A 17,979-nucleotide genomic window follows, 5' to 3' on the forward strand; every position below is an offset into this window, starting at 1 on the left:
CTGTCCCCTCCGAGCCAGCTTTCCCCTCCACAAAACGGCCCCATTGCCGTACCTGCCTCCCGGGCCCTGGAGTGCACTGGAGGGGACCTCGGGTATAGGGCAGCAGCCGCTGGTCTCGGCAGCGGCCCAGGCGGGCCGTCCCCACACCGGGGGGCCTGGGCCACGGATGGGAAGCATCCAGCTCCTCGACAGCCCCACGGTGACGTGAGCTTGGAGCCGCTGCCGGCTCAGATGCCCACGGGGCGTGGCAGGTGCTGCGGACAAGTGAGTCAGGCCTGGCGGGGACAGTGGCAAGCCTGACAGCACATGCCCAGTGGAGAGGGGCCAGCTGGACGCACCCCGCAGGAATATGGGCCCAGTGTGGCCAGGTAGCTACATTGTTCAAGAGAAACAGGAACTTGATTTTTAGTTTTATTTTATTTAATTTTTTTTTTTGCGATACGCGGGCCTCTCACTGCTGTGGCCTCTCCCGTTGCGGAGCACAGGCTCCGGACGCGCAGGCTCAGTGGCCATGGCTCACGGGCCCAGCCGCTCCGCGGCATGTGGGATCTTCCCGGACCGGGGCACGAACCCGTGTCCCCTGTATCGGCAGGTGGACTCTCAACCACTGCGCCACCAGGGAAGCCCTTGATGTTTATTTGAACCATCCTGGTTCTTCCATGTTGGCAGGCAACTCTTTTTTTTTTTTTTTTTTTTTTCCCTGGGTACCGAATTACTTTATTTGAAGGAATGGTACTGAGGAAAGGACTTGTAGATGTTTTGGTACAACTTATAGAAAAGGTAAAGGTAACCCAGACATGCATGCACTGGCTTGGTGACCAGGGAGGCCACCCCTGTGGCTACGGAAAGCCAGCCTAAGGCTTGGCTCTCATTTTCACTATTTCCCAGGGTGTGCTTGTCTAAGAGATACCGTGCCATGGGGGCCCCCATCGTGCGCAAGTTGGTTATGTGGTCACCCAGTTCTTTAATGGATTTCACCTGCTCATTCAGATAATGCGTCTCAATGAAGTCACTCCAATGGGGGCCATTTTTCTCCGTGGCCAGTTGGTGCAGTTCCAGTAGTGACTGAGTCACACTTTTTTCCAAGTGTAGCGCACATTCCATTGCATTCAGCCCGTTCTCCCAGTCATCACGGTCTGGCTTCCTGATATCCTGAAGGAAGACTCGGCCACCCCGGTGGTGCTGCGGCTTCATCAGTTTCTCAGCCTGTTCCCTCTCCTCACAAGATTGGTGAAGAAAGTATTTGGCCAAGTTCTTCAAAGCCACATCATCGCGGTGAAAATAGTACGACACGGACAGGTAGACGTAGGAGGCGTAGAGCTCCAGGTCGATCTGGCGGCTGATGGCGGCCTCCGAGCCCTGGTGGTAGTTCTGGCGCACCTGCGAGGGGGACGCGGTCGTCGTGGCGGGCGGCTGAGGTGAAGCGGTGGCGGGGACCTTGGGGCTGTCGGAGGGCTCTGTGAGGTGTGGCGTGGCGAGGGCTGGCTCTGAGCGGCCGGCCGGAGCGGGGGGGCGAGCGCCAGGTTCCGTCCAAGCGCTTTTGAAGCAGGAAACCGCGGCGACTCTCCGCGAGGACTCAGGTAGCTCGTTCTGAAATTTGCGTAAGCCCATCCAGTCATGCCTGCGGGCCAGACGCTCCCCAAAGGCCGCCCGTTTGTGATCTCTGAATAGACTAAAGGGGACGCTCCCGAGGGTCCCAAGGTTGGCAAGCAGACGCTGGAGGGACATCCCAGGTCCTGGGCGAGAGCTCAGCCCCCAGCTCCACTCAGCCCCAGGGCCACCTGTGTCCTGGCTCAGTGCTGGGGCAGGGCGGGCCTGGGTTTGAATTCAGCTCTGCCAGTTCCCAGTTGGGTGATCTTGGGCAAGTGTCTCTCTGAGCCTCAGTTTCCCCTTCTGGAAAATGGGAGTAGGGACACCTGCCTCTCTCAGCGGCTGTGGGCACGAATGGGCCGGGAGCCTGCAGGGCCCACCAACGGGCTGGGCACTCAAGAAGTGCTCACTACTCGGTCACTGTGGTTGAAGTGAGAGAGGCCGGGGGCTTGGTCTGTGCTGATGGACGGAGATGTTTTTTCTCTGTCTGCTTCCCTCCACCCCGCTCCCACCCAATAGAATCTTTTATTTTAGAATTAGAGACAAGTTGCTGTGATAATACAGAGAGTTCCCATATGTCCCTCACGCAGTTTTCTGTATTGTGAACATCTTGTTTTACTGTGGTACGTTGTCACAGCTAAAGGACCCACCTCGATACACGGCTATTAACTAACCTCCGCGGTTTATTCAGATTGCACTAGTTTTTCCCTAATGTCCTTTTCTGTTCCCTATTATATTCAGTCGTCACGTCTCCTTAGCCACCTCCGGTTTATGACGGCTTCTCAGACTCTCCTTGTTTTTGATGACCTTGACAGTTCTGAGGATTATTGGTTAGGTATGTTGTACACTGTCCCTCAATTAGAGCTGATCTGATGTTTTTCTCGTGGTTAGACTGGGGTGATGGGTTTGGGGGAGGAAGATCACAGAGGTGAAGTACCTTCTCATCACATCAGATCCAGGGGACATGCTGTCAGCGTGACGTAGCTCTGATGATGTTAACCATGACCCTCTGGCCGAGGCAGTGTTTGCCAGGTGTCTCCACCAGGCTGTTACTCCCGCCTCCACCCCCTCCTCCCTACTCTACTTTGTGGAAGCAAGTCACCGCGCGGCGCCCACTCAAGGGGAGTGGAGCTCCTGCAGGGGGCAATGCATACGTCAGTTATTTGGAATTCCATTTTACCTTTTGGAACTATTGCGAGATCTACAAGTTTTCACTTTTTTGGTGATCATTCCATTTCATCATACAAACAACCTGGGCTGAGTCCTGGCTCCACCCATTTACTACCTGTGCCACCTTGGGCAACTTGCTATTAACTGGAGTGATGGTGAGAGTAATAGCACGTGTCCATCAGGCTGTGTTCGGCGGCATAACAGAAACCTGACTGAAGTGGTTTAACCAAATAGGGTTTGTGTTTTTCCCTCATGTGACAAGAAGTCCTGAGTGGCCAGTTGATTCTCCTGGCTACTGCCCTACCATCCTTAGCCGGTGGCTTTTGTCTTCATGGTCCCAAGGTGGGTACATCACCTCCAGCATCACCGCTGTGCTCCAGGCAGGACTCCACGAAGTCGACGGTATTATCCTCATTTTACAGAGAGGAAAGTGGGGCTCAAGAGGAAGAGAAACCTCTGCCTCGAAGGAGTGCTGGAGGGTTAGAGACAATGTGTGCAACTTGGGCCACAGGAAGTGTAGTTGTTGTTTTCCCAGTAGGATGGGCCTCTCCCAAGTCCCCTGGGGCTGGAGGTGCCTGGTAACCTGGGGGACGAGGGTGAGTCTCTGGCTACCTGAGCTTCCACCCATGGTGAGCCTGAGGCCTCAGCCTCCCGGAGGATGACCCACACTTTGGAACCTCAGAACCCGGCCCACACGTGGGACAGCGGTGTGGCCTTTCTTTTGAGGTGGAGGATGCTTAGCCAGGACAGGCTGGAGTTGCAGTGATGACCCAAGAGCAGCCAACCAAATAATGCTCCGGCCTGGGGACAGTCAGCAAGGTGGGCCTGGGCCTAAATCCTGCAGCCTATGTCTGGTGACCTATCACTTAGTGCCCACTTGCATGGGAGATACAGAGATGGGTTTGTCATTCCTGTTCTATTTAGGAAGATAGATTTAATTCTGGGGCAAACTGAAAAAAACAAGTCTGGCCTGCCCCCATCTTTGTAAATAAAGTTTTATTGGCACGCAGCCACGCCATTACTTTCCACGTTGCCTGTGGCTGCTTTGGTGCTGGGAGGGCAGAGCTGAGTAGCTGTGACAGAGACTGTGGGGCTTGCAAATGTTTACCATCTGGCCCTTTGCAGAACAAGTGTGCTGACCCTGGCCTGAACAGAAAGCAGTCCAGGGAGATTGGAATTGACATATATACACTAATATGTATAAAATAGATAACTAATAAGATCCTGCTGTATAAAAATAAATAAGTAAAATTTAAAAAAAAAAAAAAGAGAGAAAGCAGCCCAGGATCGGGAATATGCAGCTGGGGCTTCCAAGAGGGAGATACGAGGAGGGCTAGGACTCACGAGGAGCCGTGCAGGATTTCTGGGGGCAGGAGTGGGCAGATGGCACAGGCCCTGAGGTGGGTGGGCAGACAGTGATCCGACTGGGGGGGCTTCAGGGGAGAGACCCCGAAGCCAGGCTGGCCCGAGGCTCCCCCTTGCCACGTGCTTCAACAGCCCTCTGGGGGCTTTGTCAGGAAAGGAGCTGCTTGGTGGTGCAGACAGCCCAGAGGGCCAACCCCGAGGCACCCACCACCGGAAGCGGCGGGTTCCAGAAAGGTGACGTGGCCCCGTGGGCCCTGGGGCCCACAGGGGAGCACCCGTAGCTCCTCTGCCCAGCCACCGGGAGCTTCCAGATCATCTGATTTTCCAAGAGTAGCTAGCTGGCAGTCTGGTTTTCCTGAGAAATCTGCTGACTTTTTACATGTTTGCAGTTAATTCCAGTTTTTAAAAACCATGCAGCCGACCAAGCACACACATGCATCTGGTGTGTGGGCTGCAGGTTTGGGAACTCGGGGGTCCGGGGTGGAAGTGAGGAAGATGGGGGAGGCTGTGTAGACCCAGGAGAGCATGCCAGGCCCAGCGCCCCAGCTCCAGAGACCCTCCTCCAGCTGGGAGCTCGGGCTGGTGGGGGCGTGGGGGACTGGGAGGGAGGGCGGGCGGAGCCCTGGACCTGTGGTGTCAGGTTTCTGTGCCTCCCATCCTGTTCCGCTGGTGGAACCTTCTCGCCTGCAGGCAAGGGTGGGAGCCTGGAGCAGGCGCCAGGGAGTTGGACAGTCCTCCTGGCTTACCTGGCCGCCCCTGGAGCAGAATCTCAGTACCAGCTGCAGGTGAGGGGGGAAAGGGGGAGCTCTCTGAAGTCCCTTCTGAGATTCTCCAGGATTTGGGCTCGAGGCAGGAGCCCAGTAGGGCGATGGGCGGGGGCTGGACCTGGAGCCGGAGAGGCCTGAGTGGACCCCGGCTCTGTGGTTCCCTGGCCCCTGTGACCTCTGAGATGGGGACAACTCCTCCTGTTGCAGGTCATCCTGGGTGTGAGAGGGCTGGGTTTCCTTGGCGTCCGGGGTGCCTGCGACTGGGGCCTGGCCTCCGGTGTGTGGTCCTGCTTTACCCTGACAACATGTGGGGCCTCGGGCTGCTTTTAGCCTCCCACGCCGGCCCTCATCTGCCGATTCCGCCACTGGTTTCCAAGCGCTCGTCCGCACTACCGTGGATTTATTCTTCGCTTTAGGCAGGAGGCTTGGTTGCAAGTGACAACAGCCCAGGTCACCATGGCTTAAGCAAAGAAGAGAATCCCGTGGTCTCAAGAACAGGAAAGGTCCCAAGGTGACACTAACCTCGGGCAAAATTCGATTCAGGTGCTCAAATGATACTGTCAGGACTCTGTTGCTTCCCCTCCCAACTCGGCTTCCTTGTGTTGGCTTCACTCTCAGGCAGGCCCCTCAGTGTGTCAGAAGTGACTGCCAGGCTCACGGGCGCGTCCTCACTGGGACCTGGGAAAGGGGGACGGAGGCAGGAAGCAGCCCTGTCCCAAGAGCCAGAGTCCCAAGGCTGCTTCTCATTGGGTGAGCTGGGGTCACCTGCTCACTCCTGGACCAATCACGGCCCAGGTGGGTCAGGCCTCCTCTCACTCATCCTTCAGCTGTGGAGGTGGGCAGAGCAGCTCCGCTGGGGAGCTGGCAGCATTGATTCCACAAGACGGCCAAGATGCTGATACCAGAATGGGACGTGGAGGCTGCACAGGCCCAGATAACATCCCACGCCCTTCCCATGCCCACCCGCTCTCCAAGAGCAGCATTTGGGGCTGGAGTGGCCACATTCGGAGCCCCCTGGCTCAGCTCAGGGCCCCCCTTCCTGGCTGACTGCAGGCCCAAATCTCCAATGAGCTGTGAGTCACTTTCCCACAGATCTTCCACGTGCCCCAAGATGTTGGCAGGGGCTTGGTCCAGGGCCAGCATAGAGCTGCACCAGCCTCTGCGGCCTTCCTCGCCACCTTCCCGGCTAGGGGCCCCTTTGAAAAGGAGCAAGGTCGTTTGGAATGGCTCATTCTCCTGGGCCCCTGTGGGGTCCTGGCGAGCACACGTAGCTGCTGTCTAATAATCCACAGGGCCGCCTGGCTGGGCGCTGGCACAAGGCTCACCTCTCCCTGCGTCCCCCTTCTCCTTGCTTTCTGAGTGCGGGAAGGACGTTTCCACTCCATCACCAGCAAAGACGCCGCCACTGCTTGCATTAGGTCTCGCTGGAACTCAAGATACGATTATATCCAAAGCTGCTAAGGAGTCTCTTAGGATTGCTTCTCCTTGCTTCCTTCATAATTATATTGATTTTCTCCTTCTTCGGAAGGCTGTCTCCTTCAGGGAGGAGGCAGAAGCCCCATCCCTGTTGGAAGAACCATTTGACAAAGAACAGGGAGTCCAGAGGCCCAGGATCTCCAGGAGAGGGACACCGGCTCTGGCCCGGCCTGGCCACTCACCCTTGGGGCCCGTGAGGCCTGGCCTGGGTCCTGAGATCAGGAGAGAAAGGAACCTGTCTTTTCAGGATCACCAATGTGCTTTGGCCCCCAAGCCTTGTGTCAGGACAAGGGAGCTGGTCTTTGAACTGTCATTACTTGAATCTTGCATTTTCTAGATACTACAACGGCCAGTTCTCAGGAGGAACTGGGTGAGGATATTCTAAAACGATGGCTTATCCACAGACTGCATCCCTCAGGCTGTGAGATGCATCTTGGGGCTCGTTTCCCCGTTGTGTTTTGGTCACAGCGCTGTCAGAGGACTCAAGTCCAGCCCACAGGGGTGGGTGGCAGCCCCGGGAAGGTGCTGGGAGAAGGGGGGACAAACGCGTCCCAAGTATCCCCCAAGCGGGCTGAGCCGAGTGGCTGACCCGGGGCCGACTGGTTCAATGTTCCCTGTGCCCTTTTGGGAGGCAGACCCTTGGCCAAGGTGAACTGTTCGTCCTGGCTTTCCAGACATGCGTGGAGACTCAGGGAGGTGAGAGACACCCGAGTGCCCGAGTGCGGTCCACCTCATCTGAAGCCCTTTTGTGGTTTCCTTCTGCAGCAGAGAGAGGGCTGGGGGGTGCGGTAGTTCAGGGCTTCGGGGCTCAGACATTAGAATCTGTTCACTCTCACCCCAAATCCAGCCACTCTCACCTTTAAGGGATGCCTACCTGCAACAGCTTCCACTCTGGTCCCGTTTCCCCTACAGTCTAGTCTCTGCTCTTTCTAAAACACTTATCACACACACACACACACACTCTCTCTCTCTCTCTCTCTCTCTCTCTCTCTCTGTCTCTCTCTGTCTCTCTGTCTCTCTCTGTCTCTCTCTCTCTCCCCCTCTCTCCCTCTCTCCCTCTCTCCCTCTCTCCCTCTCTCCCTCTCTCCCTCTCTCCCTCTCTCCCTCTCTCCCCCTCTCCCCGTCTCCCCATCCCTGGTCTCTTAGGATAAAGTTCTTAGCTCAGCCTCCAGGAGCCCACATCATCCGGCCCTGCTTTGCAGCAGCATCCCTGTCTACACTCTGACCCGGCCTGACTCCAGACTGAGCTGCTTCGGTGCCCGCGGCCCACCACACCACTCCGCACTGTGCACAGGGTGTCCACAGCCTGGACCACCGCACCTCCGGCTCCCCCTCCACGCAGCCCCTCCGGCCGGGGGCTGGGGTCCTAGGTGCTCAGCCTCTGAATGCCTCCTGATCCCTCCGGGATGAGATGGGCCTCTTCCGGGTTCCAGGGGCCTTGGTGCTTCAGCGCACGTCGGTGGTGTTTTCCTGTTGGTTCCTTTGTCTCCAGATAGGGAGGGAGGCCCCTGATGGCTGGGGATGCGTCTACTTCACAGCTGTGCCCTCGGCCGGCCCTGGGCATTCAATGAGGCAGTGGTTGAGTGGACAGATACTCGGACAGGTGGGAGGTGGGTAAGGCACCTCCCGGAGCGTAGTCTCCTCCAACCACCCACGAAGGGGGGGATGGTCACGGTGTCACCGTGGGGAAGAAGCATGGGGGCGGGTAAGTACACACCCAGTGCAGCGCAGAGCTCGTGGACGGGCTGGGCTTCGGGGGAGCTGTTATTAACTACGGGCTGGAGCCACACACCTGTGCGCTGGCACCTGTGACTGCAGCTGAAGGCTGGGGCAGAGCTTGCTCTGGGCTGAGCGGGCAGAGGTGGCCTGGAGACCAAACAGTAGACGGAGCTGCGGGGGGAGGGCGGAAGGGTGGTGAGAGGGACCCCAGGTGGAGACGTGCAGAGCCCTCCTCCCTCTGCACCCCTGGAGCCCCACACTCCTGCCCATCTCCCTGCTGTTCCGCCCCGGAGCCTAGCAGACCCTCCCTCCTCTGAGCAGGTCACAGTTATTGGGATCGGCCCTGGCTCTACGTGAGAATCACCTGAGAGCTTTGAAATACCCCGATGCCCAGGCCACACCCCAGACCAACGACATCAGACTCTGGGGGCGGAGCCTGGGCATAAGCATTCCATAAGTCTCCCAGGAGGTTCCCTGTGCAGTCACATTTGAGAAGCACTGTTCGAGGCCGTCCTCTGTAAAACTGGTTTGACCTTGGGATGCCTGGGTAACCCGCAGGGTTACTAGAGCTTGAGGAGGGTCCCCTCCCTAACCTCCCTGCAACAGAAATCCACACCAGAAATAAGTAAGCACTTCTTAAAATGGTTCAATTAAAAAAAACAAAGTAACACATGCATATGGCCCAGGCTTCGGGCAGCACAGATGGGCGCACATTCAAAGAAGCGTCGGCCCGACCCCAGCTTTCCCAGGGCCTGGCCCACGGCGCTGTCTCGGCTCGAGGCCCTTCCTGGCACGGGGTGGCACGAGGTACACCTGGCTTTCTCAGTCATCCCTCCTCAGAGCCCGGTTCTCTCTAATGCTGCGGAGGGCTCCGTGGACACGGACCAGCCCTGCCAACCTAGCTCCCCACCACGTTTCAAATGGGCCGGCTTTGGCTGTCACAGGCAGTGTCACCAAAGAATCATGGAGTCTTTGGTCAACTGGGCTATTCTCCCTGCAGGATGAACTCCTGCAAGTGGAGTTCTTGGGTCTCAGAACAAGTGGCTTCACGAGGCTGATGGGGCACCTGGTTTTCTGTCATTCCAGAAGCTGTGGACGCCGGCGGCCCCGACCTTCGAGCTGCCCGCGTTGTACAGAACCGAGGACTACTTTCCTGTGGACGCCGGGGAGGCAACGCGCCGAGCCCCCAGCTGCCAAAGGCGTCTGTGAGCCCTGCGGTCCTGCCGTCAGGGACACCGGGAAGTGAAATCTGTGTGCCGCGCAGATTGTTCGTTTTGTTTTGTTTTGTTTTGTTTTATTGTTGTGGATGCGTTTTCTGAATTTTCCCCCTTGCTTCACATGGGCCCACAGGGTTTGGAGAAGCATTTAGAACCCACAGGTGGGCAGTGCCTCAGAGATGAGCTGGAGAAGGCCTTCTCCACCGGCGTTTGTCCTGCCTGGTGTTCTGGACAAGGTGGTCACCCAGGGGGATGGGCTGTGGGGCCTTGGATTTCCCTTTGCCTTGGAAGGGCTTTGCACAGACGTTGTGAGGGGCTCGCGCGGTGCCCGCAGGGTGCGTGGCTCCAGGTCCATGCGTGTCAGCCGGTTTGTGTGAACCCCAGTGCCCACTGGCCCTGTGAACCGTCTCAATAAACGTGTCCAGGTCGCCTGGGTGTAAATGTTTCCCTGATGGGTGCTCCTGCCACCGGCTCAAGCCTGATCCTCAGAATCTGCTTATTATGAAGCCCCTCGCCTGAGGGGAGGGTGCAGCTGGCCTTCAGATTCCCAGCAGAATGCAGAGATCATTCAGATTCCCTGGAGTCCTCTAAGGTGTGTTTGCTTTAATTTCTTCTCATGTAGATGAGTTTCCTGCTATTGTTCTGAAATGTTGGATTCCTCACTTTGGTGATGGATATTTCTAGTTTCTGGAATCCCTCCCAGAGCCAAGAAAACACACACACACACACACACACACACACACACACACACACACACACATCCCTCCCAGAGCCAAGAAAACACACACACACACACACACACACACACACACACACACACACACACACACACACACACACACACACACACCTGTATTGCAGACCAGCATTTGAATTTCAAGGAAATCTGACATCATGAATCTAGTGAGATAGTGGTAGCAAAGCAAAAAAAAGAGTTGAGTCTTGCCAATTTTAGAACAATTTTTTTAAATTTTATTTATTTTTGGCTGCTTTGGGTCTTCATTGCTGCACACGGGCTTTCTCTAGTTGCGGTGAGTGGGTGCTACTCTTCGTTGCGGTGCAGGGGCTTCTCATTGCGGTGGCTTCTCTTGTTGCAGAGCACGGCCTCTAGGCGTGCGGACCTCAGTAGTTGTGGCACGCGGGCTCAGTAGTTGTGGCTCGTGGGCTCTAGAGCGCAGGCTCAGTAGTTGTGGCGCACGGGCTTAGTTGCTCCACGGCATGTGGGATCTTCCCGCACCAGGGCTCGAACCCATGTCTCCTGCATTAGCAGGAGGATTCTTTTTTTTTTTATAAGCAAATCACTTGGCTTTTCTTTTTTTTTATTATTTATTTTCTTTTTGGCTGTGTTGGGTCTTCGTTGCTGCACATGGGCTTTTCTCTGGATGCGGCGAGCAGGGGCTACTCTTCATTGCGGTGCACAGGTTTCTCGTTGTGGTGGCTTCTCTTGTTGCAGAGCACGGGCTCTAGCCGTGCGGGCTTCAGTAGCCGTGGCACACAGCCTCAGTAGTTGTGGCTCGCGGGCTCTAGAGCACAGGCTCAGTAGCTGTGGCGCACGGGCTTAGTTGCTCTGCAGCATGTGGGATCTTCCCGGACCAGGGCTCGAACCCGTGTCCCCTGCATTGGCGGGCGGATTCCTAACCACTGTGCCACCAGGGCAGTTCCTTAGGACAAGTTTTTGAACTAAAAGATATAAGTGAACCCCTTGTTTCAAGTACAGCCAGCGTTTTGGGGAGATAATTGTTGTAAAGTAAACATAATTCTTTATTTAAAAATGTCAAGACGTTATTTTAAATTATTGAAGTAAAGTTTACAGGCGGAAAGGTGCACCTAAGTGTATGGGTCACTGAATTTTCACACACTGAACACATCTGCTTAACCCTCACCCTGATCTAGAAACACACAAGCATGGTCAGCACCCAGAAGCCCCCTCGTGCTCCCTTCCAGCCAGTGCCCCCCCCCCATCCAAACTAACACTACCCTGACATCTCACAGCATAGACGGTGCTGGTGTCGGCGGCTTCTGTACCTTGTAACTGGAGGCGGAGTGGCGTGTGTATACTCAGCGTGTCAGCTTTGTCCCTGGCTCCCCCGGCGGACACCGAGCCTGTGGCGGCATCCCAGTGGCTGCTGACCATTCATTGTCGTGGCCATGATGTATTGATAGGGACTGTTTTTAAAGGAGGAAGCTTAGCTCTTCCCCGTGCCCTGGTCTGCTCAGGGAGAGCAGAGATTCAATGGAAAGTTCCTTTTTCAGACGAGTGGTGAGGACAGTGGTTTCTGGAAAGCCGGGTATATGCTGATTGCCGCAGATGCCCAGGCTTCTTTCTCCTTCCAGAGGCCGAACCAAGGGTCTGGGAGAGGTGAAGGGGAATGTCACAGGATTAAGCCACAGCAACAGAGGCGTCCTAAAATAGAGACCCACAGGACCGTGACTAAGAGCTTATAGGCTGTGAGGGCAGCCTGCCTGGGTAGCGCCATCATCTCCTGCACATCTCAGCTGTGTGGCCCTGGGTTAGTTGCTTACCTTCTCTGAGACGAGCCTCAGTAAGATCTTCCACAGTAAGAGACAGAGAATAATGGCACCTGCGTGTTGGGGTGTACTGAGGAGGAAATGAGATGACCTGTGTCAGGGCCGGGCGATGGGCACTGGGTAACAGGTGGCTGTGATGGTGACCAGGCTGGGTGGGGGAAAGGCCCACTGTCCTGCGTTTCTCAGTTGGCTCGTGGCATCCAAGAGCCTCAGCAGGGAGTGGCTTCAGAACTGCCTTACATTTCAGAGTGAGAACGAGTCACGGGAGAGTGAGAGCTGCCAGAGTCCAACTCGCACCCTCTGGTTTTGCTGTCCTGGGACTCTTTTGGGGATACCCCCCCCACAAGGCAGCGAGGAGGGGTAAGGTTGTATGGCAGTATCTATGGGGAAAAGGTGACTAATGAGCTAGAATTGGCCTTTCCAAGTTTCCTGGAGTTGCAGTGCCAAACAATGAACTTTCAGGGACACTTGGAGACACTTAAGGGGAGGGAAAGCCAGGACACAGAGCCTGCCAGGAATTCCTGACCTCAGTCCTCTGAGCTGCTGGTGCTCTGTCCTGGTGCCAGGTGACCTGATGGGCGTCCCCCGTTAGAGCAAGTGTCGGATGTGTCTCCTAGCAAATCAGCGAAAGCCTTGACGCTGACTTGAGAGGGTCAAACCCAAAGCCCACGGCAAGGGTCACTTTGCAGCCTACGAAAGGGTGATCGTTTTCTTTCTCTTTTTCTTTCATTGGTGGCTGTTTTTGGACAGGGGCACCAGGGTATAGGCCATTGCAAGTCTTCATAAGAGCAAGGCCCTTTGGTCGATCATTCCCACTTTCCCCGTGGATGTGAACTTCACGTCTGTTCAAAGTAAGAGGTTTCAAGACGGTGGCCCACAGGCTGGCAGAACTGTATGGTTTGCCCTGAACTGTTTTAAAATGATTTTCATGTTGAGACAACTGGGTAACCATCTGGAAAAAATAAAGTGAGTTCCATACCTCATTCTGTACACCAGGAACGGTTCCAAAATTCCAAATGGATTAAGGAGGAGTTAAATGTGTAAAATGAATTTATAGAATAAGGAGGCAGAAACATTGGAGAGTCATAAAAAAAAAATCCAGAAGCCATAAAAGATGAAGAATTGGATTATATTAAAAAATTTAAAATCCTCTGCATGGCAAAAACAAACAGAAAATTCAACCAAAAAAAAAAATCTTAAAACAGAACGACAAAATCCTAAGCAAATTCAAAAGACAAATGACCAAAAAGACAAAGGACAAACTGGGAAAATATATTTGCAGCTTGTATTACAAAGGGGTAATCTCCCTAATATATAAACATCTCTTACAAATAAATAAGAGGAAACCCCCCAGAAAAATGGCAAAGGTTATGAATAGGTATTTCACAGAAAAGAAAATGCAAAAGTCATTTTAAAGATATGAAAAGATACTCAACCTCAATCTGTAAGTATGAAGAATATTGAAATTAGTTTTCACTTATGCAGGCAAAAATAAAACGTTTTTGATGACACTGTTGGTGAAATTTTGAAGAAATGTGCATACTCATACGTTGGTGGTGGGACATGATTCTCACGGAGGTCCATGGGCAGTACCTATCAAAATTAGAAATGTATATACCCTTAGACCCCTAGGGCCCAATTCTGCCCCTAGGGATCTAGCCTCCCAATATATATACACACACAAGAGAAACAATAAATGCAAAAGTTTATTCACTGCTCATTGAAATAGCAAAAGATTGGAAAGAACCTAAGTATCCATCAATTAGGGATTGGTTCAGTTACAGTGGCTCCACACATGCATGAATGGGTGGAATCCTATGAAGATGTAAAAATGGATTGAGAGTTCTTTGTGACTTGGTATGGAGATATCACAAAAGCCAAAGTGGAGGAAAAGGTACCTGATATGCGACCATCTGTGTGAGAAAGAAAAGCATTCAAATTCTCTGGGAGGATAAACAAATATTTGAGAATGGTGAATATCTACTGTGGGTGAGAAGTGGACTTTCCATTTTATTTTAAACTTTTGGTATTTTGGTGTTTCCCTATTCAAAAAATTCAATTAAAATCAGTTGCCAGCAATTAAAAATCAGGGCAGTTCACATCAAGAACTGGATTTCCAGCTTCTCTTCAAAAACGAAAATAAGGCAATATGGGGCTCATATTCTTGCAAGAAGGAGCCACAGCTGAGTCCCTTTAGCAGGGCCGCGCCCTCCGGGTCTCTCTTGTATCTAAGTTATCTCACTGATTTCTTTACTGCCTGGCCCCACAGGTATTTGCATTTGCAGAAGTCCTCAACAAAATAGCAGCAGACTGAATCCAGAAATATATAAAAAGGATTAAACACCATGACCAAGTGGGCTCTCTCCTAGGAACGCAAGGTTGGTTTAACACCTTAAAATCAATCAGTGCAACACACTTGGATTACTAAAAGTAAAAAAAACCCACATGGTCATCTCAAGAGATGCAGAAAAAAGCACTTGACAAAATCCAACATCCCTTCATGATAAAAGCTCTCCTTCTTGGGGTGGAAAGGGGAGTTCTCAGAGAAGAGGTTAGAAGCTAGGCAGACACCCCCAAAGGGGTCTTGTTCCAGGATTACCATTTCTCTCGAGATGACCTGTTGACCCAGGCACCTGGAGGCATCAAGGCATTTCCTTCCCATCTTAAAGCAAAATCCTGCTTTGTCTTTTTTTAAAAAATAAATTTATTTATTTTATTTATTTTTATTTTTGGCTGTGTTGGGTCTCCGTCGCTGTGCACGGGCTTTCTCTGGTTGTGGCGAGCGGGGACTCCTCTTCCATGCGGTGTGCGGGCTTCTCATTGCGGTGGCTTCTCTTGTCACGGAGCACGGGCTCTAGGTGCGTGGGCTTCAGTAGTGGCAGCACGCAGGCTCAGTAGTTGTGGCTCGCAGGCTCTAGAGCGCAGGCTCAGTAGTTGTGGCGCACAGGCTTAGTTGCTCCGTGACATGTGAGATCTTCCCTGAGCAGGGTTCAAACCCGTGTCCCCTGCATTGGCAGGTGGATTCTTAACCACTGCACCACCAGGGAAGCCCCCCGCTTTGTCTTATGGTCAAGAGCACAATCATCTTTGGGTTTGAAAGAATTCAAAGCAATTCTGACTCGGAGCAGCTGTCACAGAATTTCCTCTGTGAGGCCTGTGTGCTCGCTGTAGATTTAAAAGCATCAGAATTCTTATCGGTAAGCACCAGCTGGATGCACTTTAGGCTTGCAAGCCGCTGGGGAGGGGCAGCGGTCTGAGGCTTATTTCTGCCTTCTTTGCGGGGACTTCTGGGGCGTGTGCTTTGCTGGCTGCCTGGGCTGCTGAGGCGGAGGAAGGAGTATGGAGCCGACTGCAGTGGGCAGGTGTACTCGCTCTGGATAATCACATGATTCCCTCAGAGAACCAAACCAGGCAAGCCTGACTCTGCTGGAGGTCGGCCCCTCGACCGGAAGGACTTTCTCATTGGGTCTTCCAGGGAGCAGTTCCGTCATAAATGTAGCATTCGGCGTTTCGCCAGCAAGGCTCTTCTGGGGGAGCCACGCCCGAGGCGCAGGAGAGGGAGGAGACCTGCGGGAGCGCCCTGGACGATGAGGTTTGTGCTTTTCCTTTGTTGGCACCAGGACTGGGACTGTTTGCAGCGGTGACCCCGCCAGGGCGACCCGTGTAGGCCCGCGGTCTCATCATTGCTCCTGGGGAACCGGCGAGACCTCAGGGCATTAGCTTACACGTGTAACATTGTTTTCTACACACAAGTTGCATCTCTGGGTGTAGAGATGGGGGTTCTTAGGCTGTCCGGCAAGTGCGTGTTTGTTGAATGGAGAGAAATAGAATAAATGGTCTTAAACGGGAGACCACTGGTAGCAAATACATGAATCGGGGAAGGCTCACGCTGTAGCCTTGGTCCTTGTGTCTTTAGAACGATGGTTCTCAGGTTTGCCTGGGAACCACATTGGAGTCACCTGGGCCACAGCTCAGACCAATTGCATCAGAATCTCTGGGGGAGGGTCCCCAGCCTCTTTAAGTGTTAAAAATCCGCAGGTGATTTCAAGATGCAGCCAGGTCTGGGAATCCGTGCTTTGGAAGAATAGCAGTTAAGAGACTTTTCAAGGAGGTTTCCTTTGAAGAGTGTAGAGGCCCCAGTATCCGTCTCACACCCTCCTGAGTGTAGTGGGTAGAATCGGGCTTGGGTTGAATTGATTTCACCCCAGCTCCGGAGATGGGTATTGCCTGATCTAAGCCCATCGAGGTAATCCTAGCTCACAGTGACTTACCGAGGCTTAGGTCTGGCCTAAGCCTACCAGCCACAGAAACTAGTTCTGGAGTGGTCCAATTAGCTCCAAGTTCAGGACTCTCCCTCTGTGGTAAGGGAGGGGAAACCCTCTCTCAGGGCAGGTGAATGGGAAGCAACACGAACACCAGGGTCCCTGCTTAGGATGGAGACCGTGTGGGTGGCAGGACGGAAGCACAGAGGACCTGACACCCTGCTGACATCACTGAGCAGCCTGCCCTCCTCGGCCACAGCTGTTACCTGTGTCCCCTTTATTAAGCCCAATCTGAGTTGGAGTTCCCGTTACTGCCAGTGAGAGCCCTATTTCATAAAAAGGAGTCTAAAGCCAGGTAAGAAGAGCTGGGTAATGACTGGGCAAAGGCTTCCCTGGGAAGCACTCTGAACCGGAGCCATCTCTTGACAAATGGTTTGGTGCCACCTGGCATGCATCAGGTAACACGAGTCCATGGAGACACATCCAATTCTTCCAGTCTCGTCTGGGCCAAGGAAAAAGTCTCATCTTGGTGCTAGTGTGCCCTGGGCCCTTCTGATTTTCCTTTTTAACAAACAGCAAGTCTCAGGCTCACAGCCCTCAGCAAGCAATGACAGGTGGCACATTGTTAGTCTAACGTTTTGTGTGTGTTTTTAGGGATGCCTTCATTAATGGCTAATTATGCTGGTTGTTCTTTTTTTGTAGAGATAGTTTTCCCTTTCACAAAGGGGAGTTGAAACGTACTAAGTATGTAAAGCAGCTGTTAGGCAGATGCGGCAAAAGTGACAAAGATGGCAATGTGAACGAGTATAGTTTGGGAAACGCTGTGCCAGGGAAACTATGATGTGTTGGTTTAGAAACCAAGGCTCACATGTCTTTGCATTCATAGCAGGGAAAGCCTTTCTTAAGAGGGTAGTCTTCAGCCAAGATCAAGGCTGGATGGTGTGGTTGGGAATTCCAGGGGCTGTGGACTCAGAGATCCTGAGTCCAAGTCAGCATCTCCCCTCTGCCAGCTGGAATCTTGGGACAAGTTGGCTTCTCTGAAACTTCATGTCCTGAAACCCAAAACCTAGTACTAATACTCCCTTTAGAAGACTTTTGTGTGTGGGGGGGTGGTTTAGGGAATTGGGGCAGGACCGTTTTGAGGGCTCAAATTATCTTGGAATCTAATGCCCTACAACTAGTCCCAGGAACACTTCTGTGATGTTTGGAAAGTTCTTGAGTAAATATGTACTCAGGATGTGTGCTGGGCCCCAGGCATTTTCAGGAACAGTGCTGAACTCCTAGGAAAGGTGTAATCTCACCCCTGGCCTGGAGGTCCCCTCCTTGGAGGGCTCTGTGTTTAAGCCTCTCTCGGAGTCCTCTTCCCAGGGAAGCCCGTAGAGCTGTGTGCCAGCAGTTGCAGCCACCAGCAAGTCGTGCAGTGATCTTTTCGCCAATGATCCCCAAGGCAAGGTCTTTTAATTTTTAGATTCCCAGATGGCTGCCCCATGTACACAGCTGTCACATTCTGCTCCATTCTAGATGGCAGCCAGTATGGCGCTGACATCAAATGCATTGGAAAAGCCCTTTTATTTCTAGCCTCTTGCTCTATCAGTTTCCAAAAGTTGAACAATTTGCTTATTAGGCTATCCATTTTGCTTCACTTGGTAATAAGACATTCATAAAGGTACAGCAAGATTTTTATTGCAAAAACCAGTTTAGGTTTAAATGGCCTTGCACCTTTCTAAGGTATACTGATAACATTGTACATAAGCTGGAAAAAACCAGAGAATGTGTCCTGGAAATGACTATGGACTTTCCCTCCTGTGTCCTCTTAGCTGGAGCACTTTGAAATCATGACTTAAGGATTTTCAGGATACATGCAGTTTTTGCCTTATATGCCAA

At 53.1% G+C, this 17,979-nt stretch overlaps 1 protein-coding gene across 2 annotated transcripts in view; it reads left to right on the top strand.

Moving 5' to 3' along the window:
• The window catches only part of BCAS4 (breast carcinoma amplified sequence 4), a gene marked incomplete at its 5' end in the record, with an annotated part of 59,743 nt that extends 50,199 nt beyond the window's left edge, over window positions 1-9,544 (top strand). For both annotated transcript variants that reach the window (XM_082856366.1, XM_082856367.1), the window contains one exon: window positions 9,174-9,544. In XM_082856366.1, coding sequence (XP_082712492.1) covers window positions 9,174-9,296 — 123 coding nt within the window. In that variant the 3' untranslated portion in view covers window positions 9,297-9,544. The remainder of the gene's footprint in view (window positions 1-9,173) is intronic.
• Between the last annotated feature and the right edge of the window lie 8,435 nt (window positions 9,545-17,979).

The sequence above is a fragment of the Leucopleurus acutus genome (assembly GCF_964270905.1).
Source record: "Leucopleurus acutus genome assembly, chromosome: 16".
NCBI lineage: Eukaryota > Metazoa > Chordata > Mammalia > Artiodactyla > Delphinidae > Leucopleurus > Leucopleurus acutus.